This window comes from Aspergillus campestris (genome assembly GCF_002847485.1).
Source record: "Aspergillus campestris IBT 28561 chromosome Unknown P168scaffold_13, whole genome shotgun sequence".
Taxonomy (NCBI): domain Eukaryota; kingdom Fungi; phylum Ascomycota; class Eurotiomycetes; order Eurotiales; family Aspergillaceae; genus Aspergillus; species Aspergillus campestris.
The window spans coordinates 275,522-297,064 of record NW_020194348.1 but is presented as its reverse complement, the minus strand read 5'-3'; the positions used below and the strand labels follow the sequence as shown (position 1 = coordinate 297,064).

The 21,543-nt window shown below is 53.8% G+C and overlaps 7 protein-coding genes across 7 annotated transcripts; 2 read left to right on the top strand and 5 right to left on the bottom strand.

Annotated features, from left to right (window-relative positions):
* Window positions 1–143: 143 nt before the first annotated feature.
* On the bottom strand, window positions 144–1,497 carry P168DRAFT_293193 (aldo/keto reductase family protein). The gene is made up of 6 exons (XM_024837753.1): window positions 1,362–1,497; window positions 1,293–1,303; window positions 1,166–1,223; window positions 922–1,103; window positions 486–855; window positions 144–392 (listed from the first exon to the last, which is right to left on the bottom strand). The coding sequence occupies exons 1-6, from the start codon at window positions 1,434–1,436 to the stop codon at window positions 240–242; spliced, it is 849 nt and encodes a 282-aa protein (XP_024689367.1). The 5' UTR covers window positions 1,437–1,497; the 3' UTR covers window positions 144–239.
* A 164-nt stretch (window positions 1,498–1,661) lies between these two features.
* P168DRAFT_330092 (DNA-directed RNA polymerase III core subunit RPO31) lies at window positions 1,662–6,336 on the bottom strand. Its single transcript, XM_024841543.1, has 2 exons — window positions 6,083–6,336; window positions 1,662–6,023 (listed from the first exon to the last, which is right to left on the bottom strand). The coding sequence occupies exons 1-2, from the start codon at window positions 6,175–6,177 to the stop codon at window positions 1,775–1,777; spliced, it is 4,344 nt and encodes a 1,447-aa protein (XP_024689366.1). The 5' UTR covers window positions 6,178–6,336; the 3' UTR covers window positions 1,662–1,774.
* Window positions 6,337–6,625: 289 nt separating this feature from the next.
* Window positions 6,626–8,832, bottom strand: P168DRAFT_313125 (GTPase GUF1). The gene is made up of 2 exons (XM_024839635.1): window positions 8,029–8,832; window positions 6,626–7,972 (listed from the first exon to the last, which is right to left on the bottom strand). The coding sequence occupies exons 1-2, from the start codon at window positions 8,772–8,774 to the stop codon at window positions 6,709–6,711; spliced, it is 2,010 nt and encodes a 669-aa protein (XP_024689365.1). The 5' UTR covers window positions 8,775–8,832; the 3' UTR covers window positions 6,626–6,708.
* Window positions 8,833–8,962: 130 nt separating this feature from the next.
* On the top strand, window positions 8,963–10,148 carry P168DRAFT_259398 (spindle checkpoint protein MAD2). The gene is made up of 8 exons (XM_024834630.1): window positions 8,963–9,070; window positions 9,124–9,149; window positions 9,200–9,225; window positions 9,273–9,311; window positions 9,364–9,392; window positions 9,439–9,584; window positions 9,631–9,704; window positions 9,760–10,148. Exons 1-8 carry the CDS (start codon window positions 9,019–9,021, stop codon window positions 10,037–10,039), a joined length of 672 nt encoding a protein of 223 aa, XP_024689364.1. The 5' UTR covers window positions 8,963–9,018; the 3' UTR covers window positions 10,040–10,148.
* P168DRAFT_242881 (DUF218 domain protein) lies at window positions 10,119–11,520 on the bottom strand (the record flags this gene model as incomplete). Its single annotated transcript, XM_024833831.1, has 5 exons — window positions 10,119–10,498; window positions 10,553–10,796; window positions 10,973–11,024; window positions 11,180–11,287; window positions 11,429–11,520. The coding sequence occupies 5 exons, from the start codon at window positions 11,518–11,520 to the stop codon at window positions 10,119–10,121; spliced, it is 876 nt and encodes a 291-aa protein (XP_024689363.1).
* An 892-nt stretch (window positions 11,521–12,412) lies between these two features.
* On the bottom strand, window positions 12,413–16,492 carry P168DRAFT_259395 (uncharacterized protein). The gene is made up of 7 exons (XM_024834629.1): window positions 15,770–16,492; window positions 15,524–15,705; window positions 14,911–15,466; window positions 14,748–14,850; window positions 13,757–14,678; window positions 13,434–13,672; window positions 12,413–13,360 (listed from the first exon to the last, which is right to left on the bottom strand). Exons 1-7 carry the CDS (start codon window positions 16,351–16,353, stop codon window positions 12,722–12,724), a joined length of 3,225 nt encoding a protein of 1,074 aa, XP_024689362.1. The 5' UTR covers window positions 16,354–16,492; the 3' UTR covers window positions 12,413–12,721.
* Window positions 16,493–18,517: 2,025 nt separating this feature from the next.
* sly1 (syntaxin-binding protein) lies at window positions 18,518–21,492 on the top strand. The gene is made up of 4 exons (XM_024835479.1): window positions 18,518–18,755; window positions 18,826–19,045; window positions 19,102–19,484; window positions 19,544–21,492. The coding sequence occupies exons 1-4, from the start codon at window positions 18,716–18,718 to the stop codon at window positions 21,037–21,039; spliced, it is 2,139 nt and encodes a 712-aa protein (XP_024689361.1). The 5' UTR covers window positions 18,518–18,715; the 3' UTR covers window positions 21,040–21,492.
* The last annotated feature ends 51 nt before the right edge of the window (window positions 21,493–21,543 follow it).

The following is a 21,543-nucleotide window of genomic DNA, read 5'->3' as shown; positions in this document are numbered from 1 at the left end:
TGAACAAATGCTTATAATTATTCAGGTCAAACCTAGTCGGATTATACTGTATACAGCATAAGGCATGAATTCGGGATACGAACATATGGACGCACTGGGCAGCATCTACATGATATACACTTGCAGAACCTCTATAAACGTAGTAACTAACGTGATATATAACATTGCGATCTTTCAGTTATACCCACTGTACATCAGATCACAATGATCTTATCATATACATGACTACGCTAGATGACTCAATCATCATCCACCGTCGGATCCCAATCAGTCGGTTCATAAATCCCCGTCTGCAACGCCTTCATATCCCCCTCGTCCAGCTCGAAATCAAACACCTCGGCGTTTTCCCTGATCCGACTAGGCGTTATGGATTTGGGTAGGGGGACGAATCCCTATGAATATCAGCTTTTCCTCCTTTATCCATACAGAGAAAAAAACAAGGAAGGAAAGAAGGAAGGAAAGAAGGAAGAAATAAGGAAGCTCACCCTCTGCAACCCCCACCGAACCATCACCTGCGCCCCCGACTTCCCATACTTCCCTCCAATCTTCCTCAAAGCAGGCTCATTCATGCGCTCCCCGTGAGCAAGCGGCGAGTAAGCCTGCACGGCGATCTTTCTCTTCTGTAACCACTCTGCGATCTCGGGTCGATCGCACCACGGATGAAGCTCGTATTGTCCAACATCTATCTTGCTTCCTCCTCCTCCTAAGATATACGCTTCCAGCTCATCCAAATGGTGGATCCCATAGTTCGACACCCCGATGGATCGGACCTTTCCAGATGCTTGCGCCTCGACGAGTGCGCGCCACGATCCCAGACGAGCTTCTTTTCCGCCGTACGGCGCGTGGATCAGGATTCTTTTGGTCCGCACATTAGCCACCGAGCTGTTTCTCAGTCTGGGAATGAGGAACAAGGGTCAATACAAATCAAAATACTCCTGCTCCGCCTCCTTCAAACTCGTGTCAATCGCCCGCCGAGTGCGCTCATACCCCATCGAGTTCGGAGGAATCTTCGTCGTGAAGAAGATATCTGAGCGAGACACGCCCGAGGCGTTGATTGCGCGACCGCAGGGCTTCTCGTTGCGGTACATTATGGCGGAGTCGATCTGCCAGCGATGTGGTTAACTACACGTTTGGGTTGGGATTATGCTGGGTACGGGGGTCGTACTTGGCGGTAGCCGACATAGAGGGCTTCGCGGACGGCTTTCTCGGTTTGAGATGACGGGCTGTGTGAGTTAGATCGGTTCTATGCTACTTGTCGCTAGGTATTGGGTTAAGTGTAGGTTGTGGCGTACATCATGTAAACCTGCGGAGGTTAGTCAATACTGAGTTGATTGTGTCTATGGTGAAGGTTCGTGGCTTACCCCGTATCCAAGAACAGGCAGCTCATGGCCTGAGTTTAAACGGTGGGTAGCCTGGAGTCCTTTCAGTGCTGTCATTTTGGCGGTTTGGTTTGGTGTAGGTTACTACGAGTCCAGACTGTAGAGAGATATGGACAAGATGATGCGGGGCGTGGATGATATCATCGTGGGTCCGCGTAGATCCATGCATGCATGCATGCCATATCCCACGTGAACCTGTCTAGAAAGAGCCTCTCTACTCTCTACGGAGTAGCCTCTACTCGTCTAAATAAGGGTAAATAATTATAAAAACCAAATCAATTAGGCAGATCTCGCTAACCAAGCCTACATAGACCAACGCCAAGAATGCGACTTTTTATGTCCAAAGCCAAAAGTCCATCAAACAGCCCTCCAGCATCAACAATTACAAACACATATTATTTCGGCACCCGCTTGCGTCGCTTGACAGGGGCCGTATTGTCCTCGCCCCACGCATCCTCGAACGTAGTCTTCTTGGGCCCAATCTGTCCCTCGTAGAAGTTCATCCGTCGCACGACCTCCATGGCCCCCGTGCCCAGCGACACCGTCTTGCCCATAATGATACACTCCGAGACACCCTCGATCATGTCGGCGCGGCCGCCGCCGCCCGCGTCGAACAGGTGGTCGGCTGTCTTCTCGAAGGACGCTAGCTGCAGCACCGAGTCGCGCATCTTCGACAGACCGAACCGCGTGATGCCCAGCACTTCGCCCTTGTAGGTCATGACATCGGCGAGCAGCTGCATGTGCCGCGGGTCGATGTCCATGTCTTTCATCACTTCGCTGATTTCTCGTACGATTGTTGACCGCGCCGCTTCGATGCCCAGCACTTCTTTCATCTCCATGATGTTGTTGGTTGTTGTGCGCAGCCCGTCGACGCCGAGTGTCGTCATGCATGGCTTCAGCCCGTAGCCTTCGACCAGGAGCGTGTTGTACGTTGAGGTCTCGTCCGTGCGGATGATGGCCCGGTATGCCTGCGGGTGGCCCAGCACCTGGATGTCGGGCAGCATGCGCTTGAGGTGCTTCAGGCGCAGGAAGGGATCCGCGCTGGTGGAGGCGATCTCCGTCTTGGACAGGTTGGACTTGCTCGACGGGTCCAGGTCCATGTGGATGTGGATGTGCGTGCGCGAGTGTCGGAACTTGAGGTCGTCCGCCTTGAACCGCCGGTGGTTCTTGATCGCCGACAGGATGTTGTGGATCTTCAACTCCAGCTGCAGGTCGTCGATCGTCTTCCAGTTGATCTTGACCGTGATGAATGCGTCTTTGCCTGTCCACGTCTCGCGCACGTAGTGGATGATGTCCCGCAGGTAGGTCTGTTCCACGCGGCCCTTGACGATCCGCGCGGCGACGATGTTCGTGTTGTTGACGAGCTCGCATGCCACGACGGGCGTACTGATCTCTCGGGACGCGTTGATGATTTCCTTGATACGCGGCACACCCTGCGTGATACTCATGCCGGCGACACCAGCGAAATGGAATGTCTTCAGTGTCATCTGCGTACCCGGTTCACCGATGGACTGCGCACCGACGGCGCCGACGGCGTGGCCCGGCTCAACCTGCGCCCGCTTGTATTTCGTCAAACAAGCGGTGATGAACGCCCGAAGCGTCCGGTCGGTCAGTTTGCCCGTGTGGTGCAGGCCCTTCTGGCTTCTCTCGTCGGTTTCGTTGTTGTCGCCACCCCGCGAGATGAGCCGCTCGGCCTTTGTCGACACATACTGCAGAATGGACTCGAGGAAGTCACGCGCACTCTCGTACTGGTCAATGCCGTGATCGCTCCGGTCCATGTAGCCCAGCGACTCGCCCATCAGGTCTTTGCGCTGCAGCTTGGCACGCTCCTTAGACAGCATCTCCTCGGAGACATCCAATATCTGCGCGGGCAGCAGACTAGGCTCGTCGTTCTTATACGTCGTCGACTCGCAATGGATGAAAGTCCGGTCAAAGTGCACCGGCTTGGCTTTGCCCTCCATATCTACCGGATCCAGCTTGTCGTCACCGTACTGGAACTGCACAATGCTGGACGACGAGTTTCGCACCGTGTCGTCGTACCGAGTCGACAGATCTTCCAGCGACTTCATCAGACGACGGGACATGTAGCCTGTCTCGGCTGTCTTGACGGCCGTATCGACCAGACCTTCACGACCGGACATGGCGTGGAAAATGAACTCGGGCGGCTCGAGACCCGAGAAGAAACTGTTGCGCACGAAACCCTTCGACGGCGGCTGGCGCGCGTTCTTCGGGAAATGGGGCAGTGTCCGGTCCTGGAAGCCGTCTTGCACACGCTGTCCACCGATAATCTGCTGTCCGACCAGCGCAACCATCTGCGACACGTTGATGCTGGAACCCTTGGAACCGGACGTGGCCATGATCAGGGGCGAGTTGTACTTGCTCAGCTGCGCGATACACTCGTCACCGGCCTGTTGACGGACTTTACTGAGAATACCGGAGAGCTGGTTCTCCATGGTCTGCAGTTCGTCGCAACCGGGGTACTTCTCCAGAGTTCCGGCCTTGTACTTGGCAATGACTTCGTCACACTGGGCGTAGGCCGTCTCGACCAGGTCATTCTTGGACCGCAGCAGCTTCTCACTGGGATAGACATCGGTGATACCGATGGAGAAACCCATGTTGGTGAACCAACGCGCGGACAGCCTCGACAGGCGGTTCATGCCCTCCGCAGCGGCCGGCGGGCCAAAATCACGCAGCATAATGTAGAACACGTTATCCTTCTTACCCGAACCGACGGTCGACTTGTCCATCACGCCGCACATCACCTCCGAGTTGCGGACCACGAGCCAGGCGTCGTTGGGATCCAAGTCCTTCGGGCGGCCGTCTTTGGGGGCCTTGAACTGACGGCACGCAGCGTCCAGGTTGACCATCACGGGGTCGTCGTTGTTCGGGCGCATGAGGATGTTGAAGACTTGCTTTCCGGTCCAGAGCATCTGCGGCTTGAGCACGGACGGCGGGGGCAGATCAAACCGGGTTTCGGGGCCGAGCATGTACAAGCACAGCTGGGTGAAGTCCCGTCTGTTGAAAAAGTTGTCCTTGCCACTGAGAATGAACGCAGCACTGATGAAATCCTGGATGGCCGAAATGATGGGTTCTCCGTTCTTGGGGGTAGCCAAGTTGTTCTTGACGCCCATCAGCTCCATGGCTTCCGCGCGGGCTTCCTCCGTCTGGGGCACGTGCAAGTTCATCTCGTCTCCGTCGAAATCGGCGTTGTACGGGTTACAGGCACATTCGTTGAGTCGGAACGTCCGATGCGGACGGACCTTGGCGAAATGGGAGAGGATACTGAGCTTGTGAAGGGAGGGCTGTCGGTTGAACAGCACGATGTCGCCATCCTCAATGTGTCGCTCGACGACGTCTCCTTCCTGCAGCTGGTCGGCGATCATCTTGAGATTACCGTACTTGAGGAAATTCTTGAACGTCGATCCTTTCTTCACGAGATAGTTCGCGCCGGGCCATTTCTTGGTCCCGTTGCGCACCCGCTCCCGTAGTTTCTCCTTGTTGTAGCGTGTGACGACCTCTGGGTAGGTCATGTTCTTAGCCACCAACACTGGCACGGCGACCTCGTCCACCCGCAAGTTGGGATCGGGCGAAATGACCGTTCGACCCGAGAAGTCGACACGCTTGCCGGACAAGTTTCCACGGAATCGCCCTTGTTTACCCTTTAACCGCTGCACGAATCCACGAATGGGCTTCCCAAGATCCGCCTTGTTGAGACCCGGGACATCGCTGTTGATGTAGACGGCGATCTGCAGCTGCATGTAATCCCAGCATTCCATGATCGTCTGGACCGGCGCTCCCTTCAGCAGGGCATTTTTGAGGTTGATGTTACTCTGGACGATATCACCCAGCTTGGCTGTCAAATCGTCCTCCGTCGACGCCGCATCCTGACCCACCGAAGGCCGGATACAGACCGGCGGGGCGGGGATATACTGCCAGAGGAACATCTCCGGTCGGGCCTCCGTCGGGTTCAGTCCCAGCAGCTCGCAATCGGTGTCGGTGATCTTCTTGAACAGATTGAGCACCCGCAGCGCATTCATATCATCCGAGGCCTTCTTGTAATGTTTCTCCACCTCGGGGTTGGAAGTCCGAGCCTCTTCGAACGAGCGGTCGAAAACAATCTTGGAGGGAGGCGGGATCTTCTTGACGGAGGTCGACGCGTTGAACGCGCGGAATTTATCGTGGGCGATCTTCAGGGCGCTCGTGCCGGCCTTCTTGACGACGCCGTTGATCGCCCCGCAACACTCGCAGATGCGGGTTTTGCGGCACCGTTCGTTGATCCGTTTCGCGATCTGCATCCGTCGCAGATTATCCAGGCCCGGGCGTCGCATTTCCCGCAGAAACGCTCGTCGGTCGGCCTCGGGGAGGAGAATCCGGGAGCATTCCTTGCACACTTCCTGCAGGATGGTGATGACGCGCTTGAAGTATCCCACGTGGAAACTGGGCAATACCAGCTTCACATGGCCGAAGTGTCCGTTGCACACCTGGAGTGCACCACCGCAGGTTTGACATGCCCCCGACTTGCTCGATATACCCATGCGCGAATCCAGGGGACCGTGCGGGACCACCGCTCTGTCATGTTCGAGGTCGAAGAATTTCCGGTCCGAGACTTCCACGACACCTTGGCTCACAATGTCATCGTTGGACCTACGGAGGCGACGGTTAGTGTCATCATTCGGTCCGAGCTCTTCCTCACGTCCACTCACAAAACACCAAATTTCAACTGGCTGATCACTTTGGGAACACGGTCGATGACCTGGGCCTTGCCCAGGTCGACCTGCACACCTTCTGGAGGCTGCATTGCCGGGATCAAAGGTAGAGCATGGCCCGGTATGACTCAGAAGGAAATCGATGCGACAGGAGAATCTCAAGTGGACAGATTGGTGTGGTCGACGCAGGCACTCAGTCGAACCTAATGTCGAACAGCAAGAGTAACAGACTAGAGCAGACAGCAAGCCAGAAAGGAAGGGAAGAAGATGTGGATGAAGAAAGATTGCGGCGGGGTCGGCGACGAACTTCAATTTTTTGCGCAAAAAGTCGCAGCTCCCGCCCCTCCGCCCCGCCGGCCAATCACAGAGGGCCCTGCATGCGGAATCGCCCGTCACGGCCAATGGAAATTGCAGAATTCTTACAAAATACAGATCGAAAAGCTTGACATGATTGGGTATGATGGATTTGGATAGATATTTGTATTGAAAAATACACTGGACTGACAGATGGAGTGCCTCATGTAGGCCTTAGAGGTAGGTACTTATATAGTCTGGAATATACTACACATATCGCAAGTGAACTCAATGAAAAAGGAAACTCCAATATAATACACACATATACACTATTTGGCCAAAAATGCCTGGAACGCCTTGTGCTCAATCACGACATTCCCAACTGCCCGCAGTCTCTTTCGGCCTTCTTTCTGCTTCTCCAGCAACTTCCGTCGTCGACTGACATCGGCAGCGTGCAGCTTGGCGAGAACGTCCTTCCGGTAGGGCTTGATGGTTTCCCGCGCCACGACCTTGCGGCCCACGGCGGCCTGGATGACGACCTCGAAGAGCTGTCGGTCGACATGCTGCTTGAACTTGGTCACCCACTGCCGTCCCAGCCGGTCGACCTGGCTGGTGTGGACGATGCGCGCGACCGCGTCGACGGGGGCCTTGTTGACCAGGAGCTGTAGCTTGACGATATTGCTGCGCCGCCACCCGGACTCCTCGTAGTCGAGCGAGGCGTAACCCTTCGTGGAGCCTTTGAGCTTCCCGAAGAAGTCGTCGACCAGCTGCGCCATGGGGAGCTGGTACTTGAGGATCACCTGCGTCGAGGTGAAGTACTCCAGGCTCTCCTGTTCACCGCGGTTGGCCTCGCACAGCTCGATCGCCTTGCCGAGATACTCTTCCGGAAAGGTGAGAGTCGCCAGAACGTAGGGTTCTTGCAGTTCGGCCACCTTGGCGCGCAGGTCGTCCTCCTCCGGGAAGCGAGCGGGGCTCGTGACGATTTCCTCCTTGCCATCCTTCCAGATGACCTTCACGGGCACTGAGGGCGGGGTGATGATGATGCTGGCTCCGTGTTCCTGGCGCAGACGGTCTTCAAACACCGAGCAATGCAGCGTCCCCAAGAATCCCAGTCGGAATCCGGCACCGAGAGCCTCGGAGGACTCCTTCTGCACGGTGATACTGCGGTCGTTCAACATGAGGTGGGTGATGCTATCTTCCAGGTGCTCAAAGTGGTCGGCGTCCACGGGATACGCGGCCACAAACACCATGGACTTGGGCTCCTCGAAGCCGGGAAGCGGCTCGACGAGCTTTTGCATCCCGACGTGCGTGTAGGTGTCCCCGATCTTCGCCTCCTGACTCCGTTTCATTCCAGGGTTGAAGTAAATGTATCCCACCTGGCCCGCGCGGAGAACCGACTGGGGAGTCTCGTTGGGGTACATGATGCCCACCTCTCCCACGTAGTACTTAATGCCTGTGACGAAAGATATGATGTGGTTACCGGCTCGGATTTCGCCGTCGAATATGCGGACCAGACAGATCACGCCTTTGTACGGGTCATACCACGAATCGACGAGGAGCATTCGGAGGGGTTTGTCGAGGTGACCGACCGGGCTGTACAACTGTCAGCTCACGAACAAAGTCGCATTGTTAATTCAACGCCAACATACGCAGGGATCTTTTCGACCACTGTGGGAAGCAACTGCTCGACATTCAAGCCCGTCTTCGCTGACACCATCACCGCGTTCTCGGTATCCAGCTCGAAAGAGGACCTCATCTGCTCCAGGGCCCGCTCCGGATCCGCTGAAGGCAAGTCGACTTTGTTAATGACCGGGATCAATTCCAGATCTTGCGCAAAAGCGAGGTAAAAGTTCGCGACCGTCTGTGCCTGGACACCTTGGCTAGCATCGACCAGCAACAAGGCGCCCCCGCAACTGGCGTAGCTGCGCGACACCTCCGCGCGAAAGTCCACATGCCCCGGCGTATCGACGAGATGCAGGAGGTAATCCTCCCCGTTATGGTTGTAGATCATAGAGCATGTCTGCGCCTTCACCGTAATCCCTCGTTCGCGTTCGACGTCTAGCTTATCGAGGACCTGTTTGTTCGTGCCAGGTTGGATCGTGCCCGTGAGTTCGAGGAGTCGGTCGGAAAGTGTACTTTTCCCATGGTCGACATGCGCCACGATACAAAAATTCCGGTATCGTTCGATAGGAATCTCCGCGATGCGGTGCTCCAGGTCAGAAAACGAGTGACTACTCGAGGATTTGGAGGATTTGGATGTTTTCGAGGCCCAATAAGCAACGGAAGTGGTGAAAGGCCGAGTGTTGATACAGCCGGATGGCGCCTTAAAAAGGCTCGCAGCTGGGCGTTTGGGCGCTGCGCTCAGCCATCTGGCTAACTGCAGGCATCCTCGCATCTGGAGTTCTGCAAGTGCATGGGAATCGGGGGTAATATAGGAGTCTCTTCAACGAAAGCAGGCGCGTTGATTGAATCGGTTAGTGTCCATCCGGCAGTAAAATTGTTGCGGCGGAGAAAATGCCTGGCGGTGTGGGTGATTGCTGCAGCGACTATCGTGGTAAACAAAGCTCCCTCTTTCTTAGACTCATTCAACGCTTCCTTTATACAGTTAGAAATCGTACTTGATTCACACTCGGTTCATCATGTCTTCCGCAACCAAAGACAAGTCCAAGGTGCACAAGCTGTCACTCAAAGGTACGAGTATCGCTGTGGGCCTGTATGATGATCGGCAAGCTCACTCCCAGTAGGGTCGTCCAAGCTGGTGTCGGAATTCGTGAGTATACATGCACCCGTTTAGACACGACTGTCAGGCTAATTTGTCAGTTTGAATACTCGATCAACTCGATTCTGTAAGGATTCAGTGGTGGCATATATGGACTCTACTTACAAAGGTTAGCTTCCAGCGCGGAGTTTACCCGCCAGAGGACTTTACGACGTCAGTACTATCCCGATCAACCCTTACTCGCAGAGAAGCTAACTATAGTCAGAGTCAAGAAATATGGCCTCAACATGCTTGGTTCGTCTCCAGCTTTGTTTCTATCCTACCCCACTGACGGAACCAGTGTCCTCGGACGACCAAGTCAAGGCGTACATCAAGAAGATCATGTCCCAATTGAACAAATGGATGGCGGGGGGTAAAATCTCCAAACTGGTGGTGGTCATCACAAGCAAAGAAACCGGCGAGCACGTGGAACGATGGCAGTTCGATGTGGGTGTCCTTCCTTGCAGGCCACTGCAGCAGCTGACCAGCCCAGGTCCAAATATTCGGAAAGCACAGCAGGAGCAAATCGTCCCAAAAAAGCGGCGACAAAGAAAACGCGGGCCCAGAGTTAGTCTACTTCATTCCTGCATCTCTATGGTTCACTAACGGAAATGGCATCTAGTGAGGCAGCCAAGACCGTACAAAAGACCGAAAAGGAAATCCAAGACGAAGTCCAGGCCATCTTCCGCCAGATCACCGCCTCCGTGACCTTCCTACCTGTCCTCGACAGCGACTGCACATTCAACGTACTCGTGTACGCGGACGCCGACTCGGAGGTACCGATGGAATGGGGCGACAGCGATGCCAAGGAGATCAAGGATGCTGAGAAGGTGCAGCTGCGCAGCTTCAGCACGAATAACCACCGCGTGGAAACGCTGGTCAGCTACCGTCTTGCGGATTAGCTGCGGAATGGAAGGTTATAAGGCGTTCGGATTGGGTGGTTCAGGATCTATGATTTCGGGTGTATCGACATCACGCATGCTACACAAATACAAATGACTCACGAATAACATAAACAATCTCTCTAACCTCGTCTCTATTATCACGCAAACCCCATCTCCTCACAAGCAGATCACGAACAAAACCACTCAAACCAGGGCAACCCTTCCAACCTCCCAAACCACGCCCCCCATCCCCATCCCAACAAACCAACTCCTCCACAACCCCCTCCAACCCAACCCCAACAAACACTCCCCTCTCCATCCCACCCACCCACCCTCTCTTCCTCCTCTTCGCAGCCAGCTCCCCCAAAACCCCATATGGATCATTCCTCCAAAGCCCAATCCCGCTGTTCTCTTCCCCGGCAAGTAGCCCTTCCAGCGGCGCAATTTCCTCGGGGGGGTTGATGCCGATGACTCTCACTAACGCCTCTAGTCCGCTATCATCCACGCCTGCTCGCCCCTTCCCATGCACACCAGTAGAAGTAGAAGAGGAAAACACCGGCCGCAACCCAAGAGCCGGGAAATGCCACTCCATGAACCTCCGCCGCTTGAATTCGTGCGTCACGACGCTGATCCGTCGGGGATAGACGCCAGTCACAAGTCGGAAGTGAAGGAGTGAAAAGAGCACGTTTTGGTAGGAGTCTACGGCGTGGATTTCGGGGTGGATTTGTGAGGGGGGGACGTTGAATGAGAAGAGGCTGTTGTCTTTTGCTAGGTTCTGTTTGTGTTAGATTAGTGTTTGTATGGTTGTGTAGCTATCTAAGTGTAGTGGGTAGGAGAATAGTAGGCAGGGGTAGGTGATAGCACAGGAATTATGCACTAAAAGCAAATGATAATATATTTCGACAACATCCATAATAGGACCCTGGAGTGGTAAGAGGAGGCTCAACTTACGAGGTATGACTCCCCCTCTGTCAACGCCGTTCGGTCTTTCTTCGTGGCGCCTCTGAAATACAGTCAGTCTCTTCCTGCCAAAATTATATCTAGGTTCTCCTTCAACAATCCCAACAGAAGACCCAACCCAACCCTACCACTCCAACAGCCAGACATATATACACACATGTATAGCGAGAGGGTCAGAAATAGATGGAAAGAACTCACCCTGAAAACACAAGAAACCCTTCAGGATCACCGTCTAACAACTCCAACCCAGCCTTAACATGCTGGGTATAAGTAGGTGTTTCGCCCTTCTGGAAGGACTCTATTAACCTATTTGTACCAGGGGTCCCTTACATTAGCGTGTTGCTTTCTGCTGTTTGGTTTATGATGTATGCTTGGGGATCAAAAATGGGTATGTGTATATGTCTAGATATATATAGAGTACGAGAAAGAATTGTTCAGTTTACACACCATTCATCTTCAGAGGCGCCCTTGGTCGGTCCCCCGAGGTATATCGCGTGGCAGCAGACGATTATCAGGTGTGTGCAGTGACTGAGGTCCATTTTCAGCGTTCGTCCTTGTTGGCGTAGTGTATGCCGGACCAGAACTGTTTGAAGTATGCTGTGACGAGGTAGACTCGTCGGTGATGCTAGATATGTAGCAGTATGGATGATTGTAGGAAACATATCAATGCCAACAAATTCCTACTTGGGTACTGATCCTGTTTCAAGATATTACCTAATCAGCGTGAATCTGGAGCGTCGATGAGGTTCAACGTACACATTTTAGTACCTATTTTCTGTCTATTGTATATACATCACAGGCAAGGACGGTTCATGTAGTAAGTGGCCTATAGAATATCCCTGCCCCTTTATCGACTGGCGCAGCTTGGTTGGTAGTCAAACTACTACTACTGATATAGTGTATGAAACATGTGTAGTCAGAACAGCATAGCCGCTACGCCAAAACGTTGACCAGTGTCTGGTAAATGGCTTAACCTGACTGATATTCTAACAAATTAAGAGATATAGAGATAAGTAACTATATGATCAAAGAATATAAGAAGAGATATAGAGATAAGCAGCTGCATGATTAGACGATGCAAAGAAGGAGAGGTGTAGAGACAAGCAGCTGCGTGGTAGAAGAATGCAAAGGAGGAGAGGTGTAGAGACGAGCGGCTGCGTGGTTGCTTTAGAGATTTATCACCCATAGCTCATAGTAGTACCAGTAGTGATAGGCAGATGACGAAAACCCCCGCACGAAAAAATCATGTCAATGTCAGACCAACAGACCAACAGACCCAAGTGGTAACTCCTGCCGGAGGAATTTATCACAATCGCTACGCCCAAGCATTGACCAGTATTTGGTATAGGGCTTAACCTGGCTGATATCCTAACAATTCAAGAACAAAACAGACCAATGGTAGTAATAGTAATAGTAATAGTAATAGTTATAGTGATAGAGACCTGGATAGTAATAAGTCCTGCAAGAAGAACCCATCGAAAAAGAAAAAAAAAAGGAAGAAAACAAAACAAAGCAAAACAGACCCAAGTAGAGTAGTAATAAGACCAAGTAGAGTAGTAATAAGAACCCAAGCAAAGAACAAATCCAAGAAACAAGAGAATCCCAAGAGTCAATGCACAATACTGGCTCGCCGGCACAGCAGAAACAAAACGCCGCAATACACTGCCATTGAAGAACATTCTAAAGAAAAAAAGAAAAGGGTATCAGAGATGTATAAACAGAAGGACAAGGTATGCCAGATCAGGAGGGATCATGGCGGTAGGTGCAATCGTTGCCTTTGCGGCATTTGCCAGACGCCCAATACCGGCATGGAACCAACCCCACTTTCGGGTGTTGCTTGTTGGGCGGATTCGGCTTGTTCCGCTTGGAGTACCTCTCATCGTCCGTGCCATCAAAGGCCGTCTCACGCATCCGTTTGCGTTCGGGGTCCTCATGCAAGCCGTGGGTTTGGTAAGAGTTGACTCCGTTCTGCTGGTTTTGACCAGTAAACTGACAGATGATAGCGGCGAGATTGGGCGGAATGCTTGGCTGCTGTGGCGGAGGGACTTGCGGCTGCAGGGCTGGCTGCGCCTGCTGCTGGGCATTCATGATAGCAAGCATCGCCTGCATATCAGGGGTAAATTGTGGCATCGGCATCACAGGGGCCGGCTGCTGTTGGGAGGCTTGCGGTGGTTGCTGTGACAGCAGGCTCACCGTCCGCTCCAGGTCCGACATTGCAGTCTGGGCGGGTTGGGGTGGCGGCGGTGGGGTGGACTGTTGCTGCTGTCCACCGAGCATTCGAAGCAAATTGGGGATGTCAATTGGGGCGCTTGGGGTGCTTGTCTGAGCAGGGGGTGGCGGCTTGGGATGGACAATCGAGTAGTACCGTTCAGAACGGGCCTTGATAACCATGTTAGATGCTGGAGGAAAGGGTGGGGAAACGGCCCAAAACAGAGATAAATGAAAGACATACCTTGATATGATCAGGGACTTCGCCAAAAGGAACCACTTCCACTGCAGGCTCATCATCACTGGGCAGTGGGGGCTCTTTAGGTGAGGGCGGCACATCCCCAGGTGCGTAAATCTCCATCAGTGTGTTGGCCTCCCGGTGTTCCTGGGCCTTGTTCTCCGGGCTGGTAGGCTGCTGAGTACCACCACGTTTGAGAAAATTCCTGGCTTGATCCTCCAGTCCGATCCCGATGTAATCAATTTCTATAGCAGTCAGTCAACATGCTTGCAAGACGCAAAAAGAAAAAGGAAACAAAAGTAAGATGAAAGCAGATCTTGAACACATACCGGACGGCTCAAAGTAGTCAAGCATATTCTCTTCACGAAGGCTAGTATCGTCGTCTTCGTCCAAGTCAAGATCCCGGTGGAGCTTGAGCGCGCTGCCCTCACCCCTGAGGTCGCCCACATCTCGCGAGCGGTCGCCGGGGCCAAGCTCTTCTTCCGGATCGTGAGTGAAGAAACGAACCTCGGTGAGCTCGCTGTCTGACTTCCATGAGACACGTAATTTCCGTCGAGCCTCTTTACGCAGCCTCTTCTCGCGTTCTTCCTCCGTCTCAGGGGGTGTATCCTCAGCTGGCTCCTCCGGAGTAGGGTCCTTGGGCTTGCTCAGGCCCGCCATGATATCACCCAGAGAGAAGGGTGGGGGACACGAGTTCGGAAGTGGGCGGCGCTTTTTGTTGGGGCCAGCGTTCGTCTTGGCCGCAGCAGCAGCCGCTCTCTCTGCGTTCGACGTCCCTGGCCTCTTGGAAGCCGAGCTCAAAGTTCCAAACAGGTTGGTCACCTTGGGTGCCACGACCTGCGCTTTCTGGGTACGGGCGGCCGTAGGTGGTTTATCGGCTGGCCCGGCTTCTGGGCGCTTGGCAGGACCATTCGGCGGGGCATTTGACGGGGCCTTAGGAACATTCTTGGCCTGGGAAGTAACCACCGTTCTCTTAGTCGCTGGCTGACCGTCACTCTCGCTCTCCCGGGGTTGTTTCGACCCCGCCTGCTCGGTCCCAGCAGGGGTGGCACTTTTGGTAGGAGACCCTGATTTGGTACTGGACTTGGCAGTCTCCTGCTTCTGCTCTGTGCGCGCAGCCGCATTGTCGAGTACTTTCTGTGCAAGTTCCTTCACCACAGGACTACCTTTCTTGACATAACGCGACAGTAACTTGGCAATATTTGTTTTGGAAAGAACATCTTCGTCCATCGTCACAAAGCGAGAGAGCAACTAAAGCGATGGTGAGCTCATGCCACAGCGGACTGGGGGAACTAGGGAGAGGGGCAAGCCAAGATTTACCTTGAGAATGTTCACGGTCAAGGGACAGTTCATCTTCGAAGCCTGATGTTGGTCCAGGAGGAAAGAATAGAGGGAGGCCACGATCATAGGATGTTCACCCAATCTGTATTCCACGTTAGCGACATGGTCAGATCAGGGAGGGAAAGAAAAGGAGGAAACATACTTCTCGACAATGAGTGGATGACCCTTGTCTAGCGTCGTAGTGACGACTATGTCCATGTATCGCCGCTGGTTTTCCGCACTCTCCATCTCCAGCTGCGCCCCACAAAGGAGAGCATGGTTGCTCAGCATTTGCCCGGGCGATGAGGCCCGCTCCGCCCGTAGCTGCTCCGTACGTTTCAGGGCCTGCATATCTGCCCGCAGCTTATCCCGGATCGACTTAACCAGTTCTTTGTATCCGTCGAGTGCGGATCTGACCTTGTCCGCCTCGGGCTGTCTGTTCCGGGGGAACCACACGATTTGGAGGGTGTCATATTCCACCCCAGGCTCCGGTTGGGTCGGACGAGCCGGAGGGATCGGTGACGGCTCCTCAGGCTCTACAATTTCCAGGTCCGACTCGTCCGATTCATCGTCAGAGATAAATTCCTCTTCAATCTCCTCCTCGATGCTGGGTAGTGGCGACGGTACGGCTGCGTTTCGCCTCTTGGGCTTACGGGGTTTCTTCTTCTTCCTGGCATCCAATAACTTCTTTGGCGGCGCAGGTGGCAGTCTAGGATGACCTATTTGTCACCGTTAGTAAACGAAGGCGAGCCATACGGGATTCGGGGCATAGATACCATGCATGACCGACGGAGCGACACCCAAGCTGGACGTCGCGGTGGGCGTTGGCTGATGGTTGGCAGCGGGCGCTGGCTGATGGTTGGCAGCAGGCGTCGGCTGATGGTTGGCAGCAAGCATTGGCTGATGATTGGCAGCAGGCACCACAAATTGCAGATCATTGCGAAAATAATCGAACGGTCTGACGAATCCTGTCAGCTCAGAAGCTCCATAGATAAAGCGGGAACAGAGGGATCATAACATACCTGGAGTCCTCCGGACGGTCGAAGTCGGAGGGGTTGCCGTAAATGGAATGGTTGTGAGAGTTGCCTGGTAGCTGGGGAGTCCCAAAAAATAATGGGTTCATAGCAGACTGGTCCGAGACGCCCGAGACGTCCGAGATGCCAGGGACGCCCGAGACGCCCGGGAGGCCTCTCAGGCCCGCGAGGCCCGAGGCGCCCGGGATGCCCACGATGCCCGAGATGTCCGTTGCCGTCGACATCTCGCTAAGGTGGACTTGGCGGGGGGGGTTTACGGAGCTCTCGTCCCCGAACCCAGGCGGGAGGGTGTAATCAGATATGGAATTCTGATGTCCCGCCGGCTGTGAGAAAGACATGGAGTGACCCGGCTGTGGTTGCTGCGCCGGGGGAGAATGTGACTGTGAATGTGTCGGTGGGAAGGTGTCGGGCACCGACAGATGCTGGCCGTGATAAAGACCAGACGACGAGAACTGCTGCTGGAACTGTGGGATTTCCTGTGCGTTGAACGTCACGGGCGTATGGCCCTGGGAATATTGGGGCCCCTGCCGATACTGTGCCGGCAGGCCAAACCCCTGGGGGGTAGAGGGCATCAATGATGCTTGATGTAGCGGGTTTTGTTGCCAACCCTGGTGGCTTGGGGCCGGGTATAGCCCATCTTGTGCGCTTGGTAACGGACTCCGCCGCGGCTGTGTAGGCTGCTGTTGCGGTTGCTGGCCATGGGGCTGGTTAAAAACAGCATGGTCCCAGCTGATACCTAGGGCCGGTTGCTGATGAGCTTGCTGATGATCTAGCTGATGATCTAGCTGATGAGGTTGCTGACGAGCTTGCTGATGATCTAGCTGATGAGCTTGCTGATGAGCTTGCTGGTGAGCTTGCTGGTGAGCTTGCTGGTGAGCTTGCTGACGAGCTTGCTGATGATCTAGCTGATGAGGTTGCTGATGATCTAGCTGATGAGGTTGCTGGCGAGGTTGCTGACGCGCTTGCCGACGAGCTTGCTGACGAGCTTGCTCATGAGTATGCTGATGAGGTTGCTGATGAGGTTGAAGAGGTGGTTGAGGTTGTTGAACAGGCACTTGAACAGGTAATTCCGGTGAAATACCATGCTCTTCAGGGTTGCTAGTGATGAAGATCGGTTCTGGAGGATGCCAGAAGTCAAGTGAGTCGAGTGACAAGGCTGTCGGTCGTCGACCGATCGGCAGATTCATGTCGGGTAACGAACGTATGTGATTATGAGAATCGGAATGGTTTTGCTGCATGGTGGTGGGAAAGAACGAGGGAGAGAGGGGGAGATGTCGTTGCCCTGGTATATCAAAACGAAGGACACCGCCTTCAAGTAAAAAGAAAAACCGGCAGAATGGCCTGACCGAGGCAGAAAGTCAAAGGCGGAGTGAACCGTGGGTCCGCTTATCGGTCTGCAGGTGCTGATTGGCCACTAAGCCCAGTAACCACTCAGGGTGTTTGGGCGGAATTAACAAATCAATTCCCGCTCCAGTCGTCTGGTCGACTTCAACTTTTTTAAAGTTCTTGTTGATACAGAATTTTCAGTCTTCAAACTCACGGAGGATCCGGTCGAATAGAAAAAAGAGGAGGTTGGGAGGTTGGGAGGATGCGAGGCAGCAATACCTCTAGGTAACACCTTAGGGATACTACCACGATAGAGAGTAGTAGGAATAGGTAATGGCAGACTCTCAGGAAGACCGATGGTGTTTTGGCTTATTGCTGTTGGAGCTCTTAATCCATGTAGAGTCCACGCACCATCTGCCTGGAATTTCTCGTTTCTCTTTGGTTCCTTCTGTCCTTGTCCCTGTTCCTGTTCCTGATCTTCGGGTCCGGCTGCCTTAGGCGGATATTTTTAGGAAGCCGGTCTGTTCTGCGATCCCGTTCAGGATGCAGTTGCGTCTGGGGGGGTGATAGGGCTCCCCTTTAAGATAGACAGGGGCCACTCCAACGCTTGAACACAATCAACGATCACCTTAGGACCTTAGGATTCGAGATAGATGGCTGGTCAACTACCCGTTTTTCGAATACGCCGACCGACCAACTACTCTGTAACAAGTAGACGTAAAATAGACTCAAGGAAACAAGGCAAAAACAACAGGAAATATAAGAAAAAAAAGCAAAAGAAAAAAGAAAGACAGGGAAAGAGTCTCTGAGACTCTTCTTTAGGCTTTCTTTCTTTCTTTCTTTCTTTCTTCTTCTTTCGGACGTTCCTTCAATCTTGTTGTTGCCTTAGGTTCTTGATTCCTTTGCGCTCCCGCGTTTGTCCTATATCCCAGACAAATTTTATTCTTCCTCGTCCCTGATCCCTCGCGCTGTAGTTCTTTTCTGATTCTTCTTCTGTTCTCTTTTTTCTTCTGTTGCTTCTTCCTCCACGTGTATCCCGTTTGCTTTATGTGTAAGAGAGCCTAGAGAAAATCCCGGCTGTGCTGCCTTTTCCGGACGTATCGTTGCTCCTAAGACAAACTTCAAGAACGATATTAACGAAAGGATGGTTTTTCATACACAGAACCAAACTGAACCGCTGTACCACAGCATGATCATTCGCTTTACGAAAGGTATAGGGGGGTAGATGATGGAAATGGGGGCAGTTGGGAGGAGAAAGGGTGACTGATTCGATAGGGAATGAGGAGGGAATGAAAGGTCGTCAGGTTACCGAACGCGCCAGGCCAAGAGGCGGGGGTCACGTGGACGGGGTGCTGTCGTTTGGAGTGTTTGTTTCGATGATAGTCATCCTGATAGATGCCAGGTGGAGCAGCGGGACTATCTACGAGAGACCTCCTTACGCTTCAGTTCGATTTGTTTGGTACATGTTGTCTTTCACCTACTGGTAGACATTTGTTGCACAATTCCCTCTACTCGTTTCTCCCTCTTTACTCCCTCCCTGTCATGAGTTTGAGCCACGCCCCGTAATTCTCATCCCACTCCAGAGGCGTGGTGCAGACTTCAGCCACCATGACGTCGCAATCCTTGTCTCTTCGCGACCGTCAGGTCGGTAGGTTCTGGTCCTTTCTGATGATGGAATGATAGAAATGCAGATGAGAATGGGACTGACAGTGTCGCAGCCTCGATCCAGAAGATCCTGAATTTGAACCACGATACCCTTCCCGCGGAGGACTCCCACGATGCCTCAGGCCAAGGCCTCGTCTCGCAGTCCACCCCGGTGCTGAACGAGGACGGCGATCCGATTTGGAAGATCTTGGTGTTTGATAATCTCGGTCGGGATGTCATCAGCAGTGTACTCCGTGTCAATGACCTGAGGTCCTGGGGGGTGACGATTCATCTGTACGTATCACTCCATCGTCTGATCTGTCGTATGCATGCCTAACGGCCCGCTCCAGGAACATCAACTCCACTCGCTATCCCATCCCCGATGTCCCTGTCTTATATCTCGTCGAGCCCAATGCCGAAAATGTCAAGTTCATCTCGGAAGACCTTTCCCGCGGCCTCTACTCCCCCGCCTATGTCAACTTCCTCTCGTCCGTGCCACGCCCGCTCCTGGAAGATTTTGCCTCGCAGGTCGCCACGTCGGGAGCGTCGCAACACATCGCGCAGGTTTATGATCAGTACTTGAACTTCATTGTCGCCGAACCCGACCTGTTCAGTCTGGGTCTAGGCAAGGATGCGTACTGGAAGATCAATAGCGCTCAGACCAGCGATGAGGATCTGGATGCCATCGTCGACAGGATCGTGAGCGGACTGTTCAGCGTCAGCGTCACCATGGGTATGCTTTTTTCCCTTCGTCCTTTTTTTTTTCTGGTCTTCCCCTATTAACAACCACAGGTGCAATCCCCATCATCCGCTGTCCCAAAGGTGGAGCCGCAGAGCTGATCGCCACCAAATTGGATCGCAAACTCAGAGACCACATCCTCAACTCCAAAGACAACCTGTTCTCGACCAACAAGAAAGACGCTTCGGGTGTCCCCGCCGCGCGACCCGTCCTCATCATCGTGGATCGCAATGTGGACCTCGTCCCGATGCTGTCCCACTCGTGGACTTACCAGTCGCTGGTGCAAGATGTCCTCCAGATGCGTCTGAATCGCATCACGCTGGAGACCCCGGTGGATGACACCAACCCCGCCAAGGGCGTCACCAAGAAGTCATACGACCTCAACGCCAGCGATTTCTTCTGGAAGCGCAACGCGGGCGCGCCGTTCCCCCAGGTGGCCGAAGAGATCGATGCGGAACTGACGCGATACAAGGAAGACGCCACCGAGGTGACTAGAAAGACCGGCGCTTCGTCGATCGAGGACCTCCAAAACGACACCAGCGCATCGGCACAACACCTCAAAGCGGCGATCACCCTCCTCCCGGAACTGCGGGAACGCAAGGCGATCCTGGACATGCACATGAACATCGCCACAGCCCTCCTCAAGGGCATCAAGGACCGCCAGCTGGACAACTTCTTCGAGCTAGAGGAAAACATCACCAAGCAGACCAAGGCGCAGATCATGGAGCTAGTCAACGACACCACCAAGGGCAACGACCCCATCGACAAGCTGCGCCTCTTCATCATCTGGTTCCTGAGCACGGAAACCGAGGTGTCGCGCGCGGACATGACACAGTTCGAAGAGGCCCTAGCCCGCGCAGGCGTCGAAGACGTCAGCGCCCTCGCATACGTGCGCCAGGTGCGCGAACTCACCCGGATGACAATGATGACAACCGCCACGCCGCAACAGGGGCAGCAGTCCCAGTCATCAGACCTCTTCCGCGGCTTCTCCTCGCTCTCCAACCGCCTCACAGACCGCATCACCTCAGGCGCCCTAGGCGCCAACTTCGACTCGCTCATCTCGGGCGTGAAGAACTTCCTCCCCGTCAACAAAGACCTCACGCTGACCAAAATCACCGAATCCATCATGGACCCCCAGTCCGCGTCCAGCTCCGCCATCGCCAAAACCGAAAACTACCTCTACTTCGACCCCCGCTCCGCCAACGCCCGCGGCGCCATCCCCGCGGCGTCCGCCTCGCGCAACACCCAGCCCACCAACCCCCTCGGCGGGCCCAGCCCGGGCCAAACCGCCAGCTTCGGCCAGCGCCGCCAGGCCTTCAACGAGGCGATCGTCTTCACCGTCGGCGGCGGCAGTATGGACGAGTATGGGAATCTGCAAGACTGGGCGCGTCAAACGGACGGATCGGCAGGCGAGGGCAGCGCCGCACAAGGCGGTCGCGCCGCGGCGTCGCTGGGCCCTCGACGACGGGTGGTGTACGGTAGTACGGATGTGATGAACGCGCACGACTTCCTGATGGAGTCGCTGGCGAAATTGGGGAGGGAGACTTGAGTTGAGTTAAGGTTGTGTGATAGACTGGCTGTTTAATAGCAATAATGGATGCATTGGAAATTCTTCTCCTTTTTTTTACTATTTATTATTGTTCTCTTATTTATTGAAATTGGCAAGGATGCCTGGCTACTGCTAATTCGTTACTAGGAAGGCGCGGGTATAACTAAACGAAGAACGAAAGACGAAAAAAACAGAGTTTACAAGAAGGAGCATGGTATCAGCATCGCAATACAAAGCGCCATAATAGGGAAAGAATGGATCTGCCTGTGAGAGAGCAGTCAAGCTGATCAGAAGAATGGACAAGAAAAAAGGGCAGGTGTGGCTGAGGTCGTTCTTGCGCTGCTGTTATGTCTGTCGGCCTGATCGTGTATTACGCGGGCAGGGACGAGGAGGGGGGTACGCAGTTGACTCTTCGAAAGCACCACACAAAAACGAAAATAAATCCCGCCTAAGAAAGAAGAAAGGACACATAAAAAAAAAAAGAAAAATCAAAAGGAAAGAAAA